This window comes from Protopterus annectens, chromosome 5.part0 (assembly GCF_019279795.1).
Source record: "Protopterus annectens isolate FY-2018-M chromosome 5.part0, PAN1.0, whole genome shotgun sequence".
NCBI lineage: Eukaryota > Metazoa > Chordata > Ceratodontiformes > Protopteridae > Protopterus > Protopterus annectens.
Genome location: NC_056735.1, coordinates 339,663,251 through 339,680,824, shown reverse-complemented (window position 1 = coordinate 339,680,824; position 17,574 = coordinate 339,663,251). Strand labels below are relative to the sequence as shown.

Genomic DNA, 17,574 nt, shown 5'->3' with positions numbered 1-17,574 from the left:
GTCTTCACAAAATGTTTGTCTCCTGTCACAGCATACTGCAGAATGCAGGGAATTCAGATCTTCCCTTACCTCAACGGCCTCCTTATCCAACCCCAGTCCCCAGGCCTTCTTCAGGAACATCTTTCTGTCACTATGTCCCTTCTGGAGAGTTTAGGCTTCACCATAAACTACCTGAAGTCCTCTCTGACCGCTTCGCAAGACCACATTTTCCTGGGCTGCAGGATCCACACAAACAAGATGTTAGCCTCACTGCCCACAGAAAAGATAGTATTCCTCACGTCTTACTTCCAGAACATCTTGCCCCTCCAATCTCTAATGGCCAGGGACTTCCTAAACCTCCTGGGATTCATGGCATCTACCATCCCACTGCGTCCCTTGGCCAAGTTGCACATGAAGAAAAATCCAGTGGTTCTTAAGGACAATCTGCATGCAGCACTCTCGCCCGCTGAATTTCATGATTCCACTTCAGCCTTGCATAAAAAAGGAGTTGGATTGGTGGATCCTTCAAGTGACCAAAAACCCTGGTCTTCCCCTACAACCACCCCTCCCCTCTCTAGAGTTATACACAGACACAAGATGGGGTGCGACTCTTCAATCCTGGAGATTCAGAGATGTTTGGTCTCCAGACAGACGAAGGAACATACAAATGTAAAAGAGATGAAGGCTCTTCTTTTTGCCCTACAAATCTTCAAAACAAGCTAGTTACAGGAGTGCTGAGGTGGTTCACAGGCAACACTATAGCCATTTGGTACACCACCAAGTAGGGGGGTACGAAGTCGTACCTCCTATGCAGACTAGCCATACATGCTTGGAGTTAGCCTTACAAAGTCAAGTTACCCTTCAGGCAATTTATCTCCCCTCAGCTCAGAATGTGGTGGCAGCCTCATTAAGCAGATCAATCAGCCAATCCCACAAATGGATGTTACACAGGGATGTGTTTCTGGACCTGATCCATCGTTGTGGTATGCCTCAGGTAGATCTTTTTGCCTTCCCCATGAACAGACAACTCCAAAATTTTGTGCGAGGGTTCCACGTCCCTTGGCTTGGAAGGTGGACGCTCTCTCATTAATTGGAAGGGGATGTTTCTGTATGCACCCCACCCCTTACCTCTCCTCCAAAAAGTCCTACTGAATAGATTCATAGATTCATAGATTAATACTAAGTTAACTGCCACCCATATTCATATATTCAGCAGGATCAGCCAAAAATCTTGTTGGTGACCCCTTTTGGCCAGGGCAGCACTGAATCCCCCTTTCTCCTGCACATAGCCAGGGGCAATCATCACAAGTCACTCCACAGGATGCATCTACTCACACAGGGCAAGGGAACCCTAATAAAGCCACAGCTGTCAACCCTGAACTTGGCTCTGAAGGTAATAGGGTTTTAATCCCCTTTAGACACCTATTCTCAGAGGACATGCTTCAAGTTCTGCAGGAGGCCAGAAAACCTACTACTAGAAAATCCTACGTTTCCAAATGGAAAAGGTTTTCTATCTGGTGTTGCAAGAAGGACTTACAGCCACTATCAGTGGATGTCCTGGTGGTTTTGTTCCATCTATGTGAACTGATGAAGGGTGGGCTGTCCTTCTCCTCGGTGGAGGCTCACCTTTCAGCCATTTCGGCTTGTCTGCGTATGTCCCCTCCTTTAGCCTCTAGGTTAGAAGTTAAACTGTTCCTTAAAGGTGTCCTTCATATTAGGCCACCAAGAAAACCAATCCCTCCTCCTTGGGATCTCAATTTTGTGCTAGAGAATCTTACATTGGCACCCTTTAAGCCAGTAAGCTCCTCTTCCCTTCAACACTGCACATGGAAAACAGTTCTGCTAGTAGCCATCACCTCTGCCAGAAGGGACTCTGAGCTTCAAGTTTTGATGTCCAATCCCCCCTTCACAGTCTTTCATAGAGACAGGATATCCTTGTGTATCAGCCCTTCTTTTATGCCCAAGGTGGTAAATGAGTTATCACTTAATCAGTCTATTAACCTTCCTACCTTTTTTCCTTCCCTGCAGTCTCCCAGTGAGAGAAATCTGCACACTTTGGATGTGCACAGGCAACCCAGATACTAGCGTGACAAAACCAAACTTATCTGTAAATCTGAGGGTCTATTTGTGTCCTACCACCCAAGGGCCCTGGGTCAATCAATTTCCAAGCAAGCTATCTCTACTTGGATTTCTAAAGCTACCTCCTTCTGTTATTTAGCTAATGGTAAAAACCTTTCTTCTCCAGTGAGGGCAAACTACACTAGGGCAGCTTCCTCCTCTGGGGTTTTCTTTAAAGGCTTAAACACTTGCTCTATCCTAGAGGCAGCTACCTGGTCCTCTGTTCATACTTTCACTAAATATTACAAGCTTGATGTTATTTCCAGGTCCAGGGATGGTTTTCCCACAGCAATTCTACATGGATTTGTACGAAAAGCCTCTGCTCCTCCTCCTCCTCCCAATCCTTTCCAAGCATGAGCTTTTGAATTCTCCCTAATGTGATGAATACTGCAGCATATGAATAGAAGGACCTAGAACAGTTGTGTAAAATCTTACCATAACCACACGTCCTTCTCTTCTATATGCTGCAGTACTGCACCCCCGGCCTTCACCCTGATGCTTGCCTGTTTTTTTCCTGGTGATATGTTTATCACCCAGGCCCAAGCTGGTACTTGGTGGCATTCAGTTCTGAGGCTGGTGCATGCTGACGTTTGCTTTATACCCGACATCTCTTTATGGCCGACATACACTGGACGATGTGCGGCTCAGCACATACCTCACAGTAGCATGTAGACTTTCATATACTGGGCAGACGTACGAATCAGACGGAGGCAGACTCCCTAATATGATGAATACTGCAGCATATAGAAGAGAAGGACCTCTATGATTATGGTAAGATTTTACACAACTATTATTTCCTGATACCAACCCCTGACTATGACTCAAGAGGTAAGAGGCAAACCACTAGTGTATAGTGCCACTGAAACAATAAAATCATAGGCACTCTTGGAGAATCCCATGGTCTATGGTGTAAAAAGTCACTGAAAGAATGAGGACCAAGAAGGAATAAAACCTCTGGCCTCTCTCTACCCCTCATCTCAGTGGTCCCTTTCCTTGTAGTCCTTGCTTTTGCATTCATGGTGGATAGAATAAGCAGAAAGCATACATAATACATCATAACACATTGTTCCTTAGATGGTCTTACACTTCACTAATTACCATGACAGAAGAAAATCGTATCTCCTAATGGCAGTCCCTGGTGGGACTCATTTCCCTTAATGGTGGTCCCTGATTGTCTTGCTGAACTAACAAAAGGAGAGAGTAAATTGTGGCTGTACCAGCAAACAACACATATTAATTGAAATGAGTGAAAGTCAGAAGTTGAAACTGCTTCCCAAAGAGACACAAAGTGGAGTGATCACTGAAAAAACTAAATCTGCTGATGCAAATTCATTTGTACTGAAAAACACTGATAAGAGGCAACTAGGAAAGAGAACAACTACTTAGTTAAACTGTTGGAATTGAATTGCCTCATTACCTCCCTACTCTCAGCTAATCATATCCCACACTATGGCACACAATCCACAAAAATGCCCAACCCTGACAGGATTCAGCATTATATAAATAAAGACAATTGTACTCACAAGGCAAACTGTTTCTTAATCTTCCTAATCCAAAAACTCATCAGGAGATGTCCTATACTCAACTTACATCACTTAAATATGGAAAGTAATCTTATTCTCACTGATGTTAACCAATAACCTCCTCACCTTCAAAACTGATCTTAAGAAATACCCATCAGATTTCTGGCTTTCTTCTTGCTCAATCCCTGGGTAACCCTCACAACTTAAATATCATTTTTTGACTAATATCAATAAACTAAGTTGGCATAATTGTTTTCAATTTATACAATATCCACACCCCATCTACAATACGTCTGTATGAGGCTGCTTTTACTCACTGATTTAACATTTGCCCCTCACCATTCACTATCTCTATCTTAACACTCTTGCTTAACTTGTCACTCATTTTCCACTTTCTTTCGACCCTTAATTTCCTATATTTCTTTGACACTCAGCTTCTCCTACATCACCAACAGGAAATAACACAATTATAATGCTATCTATTCCAATATCACTTTTTAATTCAAGTATAATATACAATCACTACTACATCTTCTGCTTCCTCTCTGGTGTACTGTACTATACCCCTGGCAAAGGTCTCCCTCACTCTCTCTACCTAAACATTTACTGACTTTTCTATCAGCAAAATTATTGTACAATTATTTTTATGTTTATTATTTGTAAATATTCAATGTCTCGAATCTATACAATTGTTGTACATGTGCAGCCACCGTAACTGTGCATTTAATGTTATTCATTATAGATTCATGTCATATTTGTTTAGCTTTTCTTCGCAGGCCTCCACTGAGTGGTATTTTTTTTCTTCTGCCTAGTCGGGACCTTCCTGGTAAACAAATGCTAAGTAATTGATTAATTAATTCATTCAATAAATAAACAAATAGGTCAAGTACAGTCTTGTGAACAGTAGAAAATAAACAAATGTAAGATGGAGGGACTTCACATACATAATTACATTAGTGTTACTGATCAGACGCAGAACTGTGGTCTCTGTCTGTCCTATTGCCAGCTGGAACTACTTTGCACTGTGTAGCCTGCAACTTAATCTTGAATAAAGATCTTGCGAAGATTTACTAGTTTTTCAACTACGCAACTCTACTGCCAATCAGCTGACTGGACTTTGAAACAGTAACACTATTTGCTGGATCTAAAAGACTTGACTACATATGAACTACTATACCTGAAGTGTAAGGTAGTCAGCCAAAATCTGAATAGGATGGTACATATCCGACAACCCACTGATCACTGGAACTGACGCATCCTTGGCTAACTGATCTAAGTCAGACTGGCTGTAGACACGAGCAAGGATCACATCTGTCATACTTGACAAAACACTGTGAAAAAAAACCATAATTACAAAAAAAAATAATTTTAATGGCAATCTCAAGATATACCATAAATCTACATTTAGTGAAGAGAAATAAAGCTTCCAGAATAACAGAAATACAGACTCAACAGTCTGCATGCCTGTTAAATTTCTTGGCAGTTCTTATGGAACCCCATGAACAAGCTTAAAGCACAAGTTATGAAATGCTCCTGGCACTAATTCACTGCATGAACATGGCTACTAAGTGAGGCTGTACTACACATAAGGGATAAACAGCAGAAGTAAGGAACAGTTACCTAAGCAGGTAAGACTTACCAAACCAAAAGATTGTTACTGGAGTGATACTCATTAGGTAACATTAATTCTAGTAACCATCAGTTCCATAGAGATGTAAGACTTACCAATAAAACAAACTGTCAGTGGACTTCCACGCATCAGGTGCATACCTCTCAACTGTCCAGATTTTTGCAGAATGTTCACATTTTTTGTCTCACATTTTTGGTCTGGTCTCGTAAAATGTGTGGTTTTCTGGCAAATCACTAAAGACTGAGGTCCTTAAATAATAACACATATTAGAGTTTCAGACTTCATTCCTTCAGAAAATGCATGCAAACACAAATGCTGTAATTTTAGCATCTTTCGAAGTTTATAAGAACAATATTTAAAATCTGTCCCTATTTTGGACCTTTGTCCCCCCATTATTTTAGGCTTTGTCCAGATTTCTTGCACTAAGAGATAAAAAAACACAACATTAGCATGGATCCTTGAAGGCGAACTGCCGAGGTGCCAGATCAATGTTGATGAATAAAGTAAGGTGCTGGTGCTAACTTTGTGTTTTTTATTTCTTTGGATTCTTTTTGTGTGTTTCTTGCACTAAGAGGTTGAGAGGTATGATCAGGTGATATTAATAAACACAAACATCAAGACTAACACTGCTGTGAGAGTTTATCTAACAGTAATTCATACATCTACCACATCTACAAAAATGTTTTAAAATAAGCATCATTGTTACTATAGCATGTAATTATACAGATAAAGATGATCAACACATCGACCTCTTTTATAGGTTCATAGAAGGTTACTAGGCTAGTGGCCCTAGAACCTTTATAAGCCTAGCCATTTTACATCCCAGGTTGTCCCAATTGGCTTTGTATAGATGGACATACTTTACAGATCAGTACCAACTTACCCCTGTCCGTGAAAAGCATGGGTGTCACCCCAGGGTGAATCTGCAGTCACCCATTCATTTGTCCAGGTTGTGCTTGAATAGGGTCATTGAGGAGCTCTGCTTCACATGAATTAGAAGCTTATTCCAGAGCAGTGGTAATCTCTGGGAGACACACCTGTCTCTCCAGCATGTTCTGTTAATGTCACTAGTAAGGTTGAGATCCCTAGAGCGAGTGACTCTAGTGCCATTTGACTTGCGGATATACAGCAATTCTATCAGGTCAGGGTCAAAGACTGCCCTGTAGGCCAGGCACAAGATGCCACTCAGTAGCCTATATGACACAGAGTACAGTGACATGGCTTTCAGTCTGTCCATGCAAGTCATGGTTTGGAGGCCCTGTATCTTCTTAGTGAGAAAGCTCTACGGTCTTTCCAGTTGCTGCAGGTGTCTGGTGAGATACATGCAGAAGGGAGCATTGTGTTCTATTAATGGTCTGATTAGGGTCAAGTAAAGTGAGGATATAACATCCTTAGACCTGGATGTGATGCCTTTAATTATGAGATGCACAATGCAGAAGGCTTTCCTTACCACCGTGGAAACTTGGTGGTCAAAGTTCAGATTGCTGTCAACCTATGTTCCCAGATCTCGTACCACTGGGATTGAACTTAGAGGGGTGCTGTCAATACTGGAATTAGTGGGGAATGCTGCTTTACCAAATGGGATAATAGTGCACTTTTTTGTGTTTAGGTTTAGACTGTGACTTTGGGACCAGTCATTTGTTTGTGTTAGCCCCTCCTGTAATATGTTAACATCATTGGGGATTCAATAACTGCATCTAGTTTATAATCATCAGTGAACTTAGTAAGCCAAAGGTCATCTACTTTAGCTTGGACTTCCGAAAAGTAGATTCCAAATAGTAAAGGGCCCAGTACAGATCCTTGATGTACGCCATTGGTGATGGGTCTCCTGGTAGAGGTGGAGTCACCAACTTTGACAATATGTGTTATGTTGGTGAGCCAATTAGCCACCCATCTAGTGATGTAAGGGTTAATACCTAGCTGGGAGAGTTTTTCAATGATACCCGAGTGGGGGATTGTGTCAAAGACTTTGTCTATGTCCAGACAGGTGGTATGCATCGCATTACCTTCATCCAGGGCTTTGGTGACTTTCTCGAAGATGTCAACCAGGTTCAATAAGCACACTCTACCCTTAATGAAGCCAAACTGGATTGGGTCTAGAGTTTGAATGCTGCCTATGTCTTTGTTGACAAGGTCCATGATGATAGTTTTCATGGCCTTGCAGATGAGGCTGGTTAGACTTAGGAGTCTATAGTTCCCAGGGTAAGTTGACGGTCCCCCTTTATGCAAAGGCTTACTGTTGCTGTTCTCAAATCTGCTGGTACAACGCCAGTTCTCAGGGTATGGTTAAAGAGAACGGCATGTGGGTCAGCTAGGTCCTGTTTTAGTAAGCAACCTGGGATATTATCTGGTCACATTGAAAATGTGTTTTTTGGCCTTGGAGAGTGCAAATATGACTTGATCTCTAGAGATACTAGGTAGAGAACTGGTGTCAGGTATGCTTTGGGGTATGGCTGGTGGGGATAGGGGGGCTGAAGTTAGCACCAAATCTGTCAATTAGCAGGTTGGTAATTTCTTCCAGTATAGTAGGAGTCATACCATCTACTACAAATTTGGCACATTGCTGGACACTCTTTTTTAGATTTCGGACATAGTTAAAGAATGCCTTATGATTGCCCTTGGCTATGGATGCTATTTTAGCTTCATAATTAACTTTAAAGGACTTTACAAGACTTCTGATTTGCTTGCTCAATCTGTGGAGGACATTCTTCCTCTGTAGAGACAGTTGCCTCTTGTTCTTGGACATCAATTTCTTCATTTTGTTATACAATCTGTTTATACCATCAAGGTGGCTTGTTTTTTTTTTTTTTTTTTTTTTTTGGGAGGGCCTGGTTTTAATCTGGTCAGATACAACTGAGTCTATACAGATGCTAAGATGATTATATAGGGTATTTGTCTACATCTCTGCATATGAGTCATTATTGCCTGTGATTGCAGGGGTATAACATTTTTTTATACCATCACTTAGTAGGCTGTAGTTTGCTTTGGAGAAGTTCCTTAGTTTTTGTGCTCCTATGGGGGTGTGGGGTCCAACAGTTACTTCAATTGAGACTAATTTATGGTCCAACCTTACCAGCAAACAAACTTCAGAGATTAGAGGTAAGGAGAACAAAATGGTAACTGCCAGACAGAGAGCAAGATGTGCCTTGGCTAAAGCATAAAATCGGTAGTTACAGCACTAACAACTGCCATAATAAGAGAAAAGTTTGACCAAACTGGGACAGATGAGATTCCTTTGAGATTCACTGTTTCACTAGTAGCTCAAGTCATCATATTTCATTAACAGACTATTTCCCAAAGAGGTGTCGGCACTGCTGATATGGCTGGGGAGGAAGCCTAGTCCTGAAGATATTACAGGACTTTCTGCTGCAACTCCCTACACTAAACAGTAAAGTCTCTGAACAGAAGTCATATTTATCATAGTTTTTTAAGGGATGCGTATGTGCATTTTCAGTAGCAATAACTAATGTTACGTAACTACCAATTAGAAACAGATTACAGAGGCAGCTATGTACACTAGGGAATGAGTCTTTATATGATCTCTAACAACGATCTTCACTCCTGCAGGATAATTAATTATGCTGGCAGCATGGAACAACTTGGAAACCTGGATGTCCTCATCTTCATGGGCAAAAGATATAAGAAAATGTTTAACAGGTTAAATTATTTAGTCTCATTTATTATTTCTCAAGTCTATACACATCCAACAGAAATAATGAGTGTGTATTTTGTTATCTGGATACACAACTAGGAAGCAGCTCCATCCTTCCACTGCCATATTTATAACTTACATTTATAACTTTAAAGTTGTATGTTACAAAATTTAACTCCTGACACTGCACTGTGACAATGACCCAAAAGGTAAGAGACAAACCACAACAGCACACTGGTTATGAAACAATAACATTTCACGCACTTTAAGAATTGCAAAGGGACAAGTCTGTAAAGTATAGCAGGAAAAATGCTATTTCAATGCAATGCAATAAAAATGTGAGGGTCAAGTAACCATCACTTCTGCTGGCACACAGAATGGTCAAAGAGATGCTGCAGAAATTACTCTTTGCTTGTATTTTCATCAAAAAAAGCACTAAAGAAAGTATATCAGACCAATGTACTGCAAACAGTGAAACATCTCCATAAAAGCCTTGAGTGGGAACACCAACAAGCTCAGCTCCCACAGGTCCTACCACAGCTCCCCAAGACTGATCAGTCACAGAACAGAACAAGCAGGCGCAGTTTAAAGCACCCTAGGCTGCCAAAGCTCAAGGCACTGTAGCCTTGACTAAGTACTCATTCACAATGTTATCCAACTTTCAGATTCAAAAGTCTAGGAATGGAACATTTTCCTAAGGGATTTTAACCCCTTGTCCAGAAAGTCTGCAGTTCAGCCTCAGTCTTTTGTATTCTGCACAGCTTTGCAGAAAAACAGAAAACTTCAAGAAAGACTTAGACCGCATAAACTATGTTACATGATAGCAATTACTGTCTTAATGAACCAACAAGACGACTTCTGGTATGCAAGAGAGCTGACAGCTTTTCTCACTTAAGAAGGCCCTCAAACATTTTAGTTCTAAGTGAATTAAATCAATTTCCTCTTCTTCACCAGCAAAGTTGAAAATATCCCTTAAACCCATTCCTCACAAAAAGGAAGAGCTGGTGGGATTGACAAATGAAAGGATCCAAAAGTCTTGGTTAACAGTCTGGTGACAGCAGTGAAACTGAATAAAACCTGTACGTGTATTTGACTCCCAGGGACTTGAATAAGTCTATTAAGAGAAAACACTATCCTCATAAGGATGCTGTGGAAGTTGCAGCGATGATTCCAACGGCCAAGAACTTTCCATTATTGGATGCCAATCAGGAGTTTTGGAAAGTGAAGTCAGACTAAAAGTGTGAAACTGTATGGTTAGCACCCGACTCAGATGATACCGTCTCTTGTGATCTCATCAGCGCCAAACGTTTGACAAAAAAAAAAAAAAAAACTGTCAATATTGTGGAACAGCTGGATTGGCAAATATTACACATGAAATACCATTGTGAGATGAAACAGAGTCGGAATATGACCTCAGTTTTGCAAAATTGTGGACAGATTACACTGTAATAATCTAAACCTAAACCAATGAAATTCCAACTAGGTGTGAACTCTCCATGGAAAATATGCTCACACAGCGTGGATTATAGCCCAGTCCTGAATAAGTCAAAGTCAAACAGAATCCATCCATCCATCCATCCATCCATCCATCCATCCATCCATCCATCCATCCAGCCAGCCATCCATAACCCATTCTCCCATTTTTGCACATGGGTTTGGGGATATCACTTCACCAGTAACAATCGCCTAGAGCCAAGCTACTGTGGTTGTTCCTCCATACAACAGACACACACTCACACATAAGGCCAGTTTAAAATGTTCAGTCCACCTACTGCATGTCTTTGCAATGTGGGAGGAAACCGGAGCACCTGAAGAAAACTCGCAAAAATGAAGGACATGCAAACTCTGCAAAGAGGGCACCCCATCCGAGACTCGAACAGGAGACCTCTTGCTGTGAGGTGGCAATGCTATCCACTGCACCACTGTTTCACCCATAGTGCAAACAGAATGTGCTGAGGAAAAAAAAAAAGAAGAAAAAGCTGCCTTTCAAAGATTATTTTCTCAGCATGGTTCAGTATCTTAAGTTCACTCCTAACACAACCGTGGTGTCATAATTGCTGGAAAAAATGCTGAATGGTAATTAAAGGAGACAGTCACAGAAGCACCTACATTTCTATTAGTGGATATCAGACAGTCCCACCTATGGTCAAAACTACTACAGGAGGGACTTCCTATGCCACTGACAGAGATGCAAACATTTAATGCACAAAACAAAAAACTGTTGGACATTGTGTACAGCTGTGAATAACTTTATGAATACATGTATGGATGGCCTGTGCTGGTAAAATCAGACATACAGCTCTGTGATATATAAACCTGGAAAACAAATACATACACCTGATGTTTAAAGGTAAGAGTATAGTCATTTCACCGTGTCTAGGAAAACAGATACTGGCAAGGATACATGAGGCACATATGATGATTGTAAAGTGGAATGAGTGAGGAAAAGATGTCATGTTTCAGCCTGGGATGTCCACACAAATTGGATAAATGGTGAGGTCCTGTGCCAAATGTGACATGCTGCAAAAGACTATGCCTTAACTAATTCCACACAATACCAGACAGTCCCTGGGTAAAAGCTGCAGAAGATGTATTCTAGCATCAAGGTCCACAATGCAAAATATGCACAAACTACTGGTCAAAATGAATCCAACACGAGCTCAGCACAAATTTCAAAATTAGACTAATGATACAACAAAAATTTCAAAATTTGCCACTAGTCTCCCAAACAGACCTCATAACTGACTTGTTTTAAAGCAGCTAAAGTGGTTTGAACTTCGAAACTTCTTCAAATATGCCTACAAAAGACCACTCATGAAACTGTCCATTAGCCAGACAAATACCAAGTCCAAAATTTATTTTTGTACTGGTACCTCTCAGCCCATGATCCACACTCTAATGACAAACTTCTAACTTGCACTCAGGAAGTGACCAATTCACTGGACATAGCCCTTTAACTCCAGTGCATATGCAAAACCTGGAACACCATACCCAAAGCCCCCAGTCAGCTGACCAACCATCTAAAATTCAAGTCAGATCTCAAAGACTTCTTTTTCTCCTTTTGACTCTACCAATGCTCCCACAATCCTGGCTAGATACTGTCTCTCCATCTTTCATCAGCCTCTGCAAGTTTAGACATAGTTCATGTTGTTCACAATATTACATGCAGACTGTTTCTTATTGCACAGCAGCCTCTTATACTACATATACTCCATGTGCACGCATTGTACATATTCTGCCTGTACTGCTGTACAGTATTACCCATTTGTACAGTTCATGTATTATTTATTATCTAACTTTTATTATTCATATGTAATTGTTGTAGATCCTGTCTGTTTGCTTTGACTTAAAATACACACTATGCATACATACGAATGTTCACAAATGCTATTCCAGTGTTTATCAATTAAATCTAGGTTAAGGTGTTTATCCTCAGGTCTTCGCTGAAAAGGGGGCTGTTTTGTCCCTGACTTTCCTAGTAAACAAATCTGGTTCAACCTGTGAATTATCGGATCTGACTTAGTTCTGATGCCAGTCAATTCCCAAGACTTCAGGTCAGCAAGTTTCACCTCCTCTACCTATAAACCCCCAGGACAATATAAAGTATTGCCAGCTATGCCAGGAGAAGTACGGCAGTGGGATGTGTAACATATGCCAGCACAGCCAGCTTGAATTTTGTTAAGAATTATATGTCATTTGTATATCAAAACCAAACAGAAAAAGACACTGTAGACGTGCAGGAACCAGACCACCACCAATGATAAAGAACTCCAAAAAGAAATTTAATAAAACCACAAAAAAATATAACATTAAACACTTAACTTACTCACCGTGTTTTTTGTCCCGAACATTGGGACTTCTTCAAATGCACTACACTTCCATCACTTCATAGGATCAATGGAGATTACTAGGCTAATGGCTCTGGGGCCCTTACAAGCCTAGCCAAGAGTTTAGCCCCAAAAAAGAAACCTCAATCAGCACCTGTCACCCCTGTCAATGAGGGCCACAGGTGGAACCCCTGGGACAAATTTGTGGTTACCCATTCACTTATCAAGGCTGTGCTTGAAGAGGGTCAATGACATACTTTGTTTGACATGTACAGGGAGTCTATTCCAGAGATGGGGTAGCATCTGGGAGATAAACCTGTCTCTCCAGCAGGTTTTTTTAATGTTACATGTTAGATTTAAGCCTTTCAATTGGGTACTGCGAGAGGAGTTAGACTTATGGATATAGAGCATCTCTAGTTGAGCAGGGTCTGAAATTGCCTTGTAGGTGACACACTGATCACTTCTGAGAAATCTGTACGATACAGAGTAGAGTGAAAGTGATTTGAGTCTGTCCAAATAGGACAGGTGTTGGAGGTCATGAATTCTCTGTGTTGTGAGGTATTTCTGTGGCCTTTCTAGTTGGTGCAGGTGTTTGGAGAGGTACATACCAAACAGGGCATTGTACTCGATTACTGGCCTAATGAGGGAGGAGTACAGAGAAGAAATAACCTATTTTTTTCTGGATGCAATCCCTTTACTTATGAGGTTAACCAAGTAAAAGGTTCTTCTGACCACTGCCACTACATTATGGCCAAATGCGAGATTGTTGTCAACTTATGTACCCAGGTCTCTCACCACAGGTTGTGTGCTTAGGGGGTTGCCGTTAATGTGGTAATCAGTAGGGCCCATGTTTTTGCAGAATGGTATGATAATACATTTTTTTGCATTTACCTTAAGGCCATGACTTTGGCACCAGTCTTTGTTGCTGTGAGACCCTCATGAAGTATGTTAACATTTGGCGAGTCAATGACAGCACCCAACTTACAGTCATCCGCAAACATGGTCAGCCACAGACCTTATGTCTTTGCCTGGACCTCTGAGAAGTAGATGCCAAACAACAGGGGTCCCAGGACAGATCCCTGGGGGACACCACTAGTGACAGATCTGCTGTTGGACATGGTGGCACCTATTTTGACTTTGTGGATCCTATCAGTGAGCCAGTTGGTCACCTACCTGACGAGACAGGGATTTACATCAAGTTATGTTAGATTTTTGATGATGCTTGAGTGGGGGATTATGTCAAAGGCTTTGGCCAAGTCAAGGTAAGCTGTATGTACTGACTTTCCCTCATCCAGTGCCTTGGTGACAGTCTCAAAAAAGTCAACCAGGTTCAACAGGCAAGAGATGCCCTTGTCGAATCCGAACTAAGTGTGGTCAAGTGCTTGGAGACTGCCTATGTCCTTGTTTATGAGGTCCATAATAATACACTCCATGGCTTTAGAGATCAGACTTGTGAAGCTAATGGGGTGATAGTGTCCAGGGTCAGCAGTGGCACCACCTTTCTGTAAAGGGATGGCAATGGCAGTTCTCCCCTCTGCTGGAATGAAGCCTGTACTTAGGCTATGGTTGAACAGGATGCTCAATGGTGAGGCTAGTTCTTGCTGGAGATGTTGCAGAATACAGCCTGGGATACTATCAGGTCCCATGGAAGCTGTGTTCTTTGCCTTGGATAGGGCCTTTAACACTTGATCTATGGAGATGTGAGGTGCGGGGCAAGTATCGGGGATGTAGAATGGACATTTGGGGGGACAGGGGGTGACGTTTGTGCTGTACCTATCTGCTAGCAGGTTGGCTAAGTCAACAGGATCAGTGTAAATGGTACTGTTAAGAACTAATTCGGAACAAACCCGAGCTTTGCCATAGAGGTTTCTGACGTAATTGAAAAAGGCTCTGTGGTTAGCCTTTGTTTTGGAGGCTAGTTTTGATTCATAATTGGCTTTGGAGGTTTTCACTAGTGATCTAATTTGCTTGTTGAAGCTAAGGAGGGAGTTTTTCCCTCTTAAATATCTACTATCAATCAATTAAAATTCAATGAAAACTAATTAAATAATACATAACAACTTACTAAGTTAAATGAAAAATAATTAAAAACATTAAGAATGCCAAGCAGTCTCCAACAATAATAGGTTCCATATTACCTAAAAATCTATTTCTTTATATGTATATGTATTAAAATTTATGTAAACATATTAAAAAGCAGTTTAAGTGCTGATAAAAATAATGCATTGAAAGAAATGTTGTTATTGAGGAAAATAATTTGCTTATAAATAATTTGTCCCACCATAAAAAATAAATGAAAAACATATTTAATCCTATGCTACTCTCTAGTGGCCATCATAATAAATACATCATTTATCTTGTAAAATATAAACTACAAAATACCACACACATTTTTTAAAAACCTATTCTAACCTATAAATATTGATCTTTTTAAAGAGGAAACTACTACTCTAGTCTTAAAACCTCCACTATCATATTCCTTTTAATCAATATTCAAATACTACATGAATACACAAATAGTACACAGAGTGAACCTAGGTTTCATTTAACTTGGTAAGTTGTCACGTTCGGGATGGAAAATGGGGTGACTACGTTAAGCGTTTAGTGTTACATTTTTTTTGTGGTGGTGGTGCTGCGGTAGCATTGTCACCTCACAGTAAGACGTTGTCCTGTTGGATTTTCAGCTAAAGCGTCTTCTGTGTGGAGACATGCGTGAATGGGCGTACCTTCGCTGAAGGTTATGCGTCAGGCCTGGCAAGTCAGTACGTAAAAATCTACTGCCAATCATTAGCGGACCGGAGTTCTGCTGTGGTGACCCCTAACCTGGAAAAGCTGAAAGATACAACAACATCGTTGGTGGTGTTCTCATTCCTACATCTCTACAGTGTCTTTTTTCTATTAGATTTGGAGTAGGCACGTTTGTACTCTGGGCACTGATTTTCCGTTTTGGATTGTTTTCTGCTTCATGGAATCTGCTGAGGTGGAGGTCCATTCTGGATTTGAAATGATTGATTTTGCAAACACTAAGAAGGATATTGGAACCCTTCCAGGAAAAATTACTCAGCTCATATAGTTGCTCTCTGCTAATTTGGTTAAGGTGAGAGCTAGCTAAAGTGCTTCAGCATTGCTGGGCAACCAAGAGCTGGCTCTTAGGGGAAAACGAGGTGGGCCGGAAGTCCTTAGTATGCATAATCGAGTCCAGTGTTCAGTCAATGAGGAGGAGATAGCAACAAAGCTGTATGATATTCCCAGAGTGTTTCATTCACCTACTGAGGAACGAACTGACTTGGATATGGACAAGCACGTTAGAGAAGGAGTGAGACCTAAGGATAAAGGCTTCCTACTAAAAAAGGTGACTTTAATCATAAAAACAATGATTTTGAAGTACTTAATATCTCTAATGGTGTTAACCATGGTGGAGAGTGGTCCACATGGTTGCACAACGCAAACTGTTCATTTCAAATAAGAGAAAATTAAGTGACTGTTTTGGATGGATCTTATCAGGACAATATTATATGACTTAATGTTTAAATATAAGTCATTGCAAGTTGACAATTAGTATCTAAAAGAATGCCTGCAGGCTAAAATGGTTCAGAAAGGGTTAAGAGTTTGTAAATACCCTGACAATGTTGTTGAGGGGTCAATATTTCACACCGATTTGTTGAATATTTTTGATCAATGTGGGTTCGCTATTATGGAAGAGATTATTAAAAATAACCAGGTAGAAATGGAGATGGTCTCCAAACAAATTGATAAAGTAAATAAACTGATCAGCAATTATTTATTATTTAAGACAGTGGAGGAAAAGAATAAATACTTAAATATTAAGAAAAAGATAAATGAAAAAAATTCCATATTTAGTTAGAAGGAAAAGTAAGAAATTTGAAAGGGATGTAGGTAAATATAAAGAGCATAGACACTATCTTAGGCAAAAATATAATAAGGTTAATCGGTTGTTAGTTAGGAAAGATGACTATTATTTATATGAACCCAAAGGGAGACAAAAACAAGGGGTTAGAGATTATAGGAGGGTAAATGGAAGGAATTTTTATGATTACAAGTATAGTGAGAATAGAGATAGTAGAAACAACAAAGAATTGAGCCTTAATGACCCTTTAGAATATCCCCCTTTAAGACGGTCGGACAGAATCAAAAACTGACCAGTGAATTACCACCAGTACAATTACAACACAGGAGGGAAGCAATACGAGGAATGAATATAATACGAAAGAATCCCCTTCTAATACAAAAGAAGGGGAAATTATTCAGGTAAATAGTTATACTTATTTTTACATGAACTACAATATTTTAATTACAGTAGTATTAGTTGGGTAAGACATTTTTTAAATTTATTTACAAAAGGTTTTACATTTGTGCCTAGTAAGAGGAGTGATGCAAATAAGCTAATCTTAGATCTCAAAATGTTTACTAGGAGAAATAATTTTGAATTTATATTCTCTAAGAATGACATAGTAAAAAATGTGATACAGTTTTAAAAAGAAAAATTACCCATAATCCCCTTCTCCATCTCCAACTTAAAAATAGTTAATAGTGGAGAAAGAAGTTAGAGAAAAATAAGGTGGGGCCTAACCTACCTAAGGAGGAAACAAATTTTTTACACAGAATAAGGAAGAATGGTACTACAAGAGTTATGAGGCCAGATAAAGGGGGAGGTACAGCTATAATGGACAATGTTATATACGTAGGGAAGATGATGGAAATCCTAGGAGACACTAGTAAGTACGAAAGAGTGTCCAGGAATGAAATTAATATTGCTCATACCAAACCAGGTTGTGTTTTATGTGATATGTTGACGGAAGATTTAATAGATATTAGGACTTATAA

General features: G+C 40.2%; 1 protein-coding gene across 1 annotated transcript in view; it reads right to left on the bottom strand.

Annotated features, from left to right (window-relative positions):
• Positions 1–17,574, bottom strand: part of LOC122802616 (ornithine transcarbamylase, mitochondrial-like) — a 426,405-nt gene that overhangs the window by 263,748 nt on the left and 145,083 nt on the right. The window contains exon 5 of the mRNA XM_044072307.1: positions 4,798–4,951. Coding sequence (XP_043928242.1) covers positions 4,798–4,951 — 154 coding nt within the window. The remainder of the gene's footprint in view (positions 1–4,797; positions 4,952–17,574) is intronic.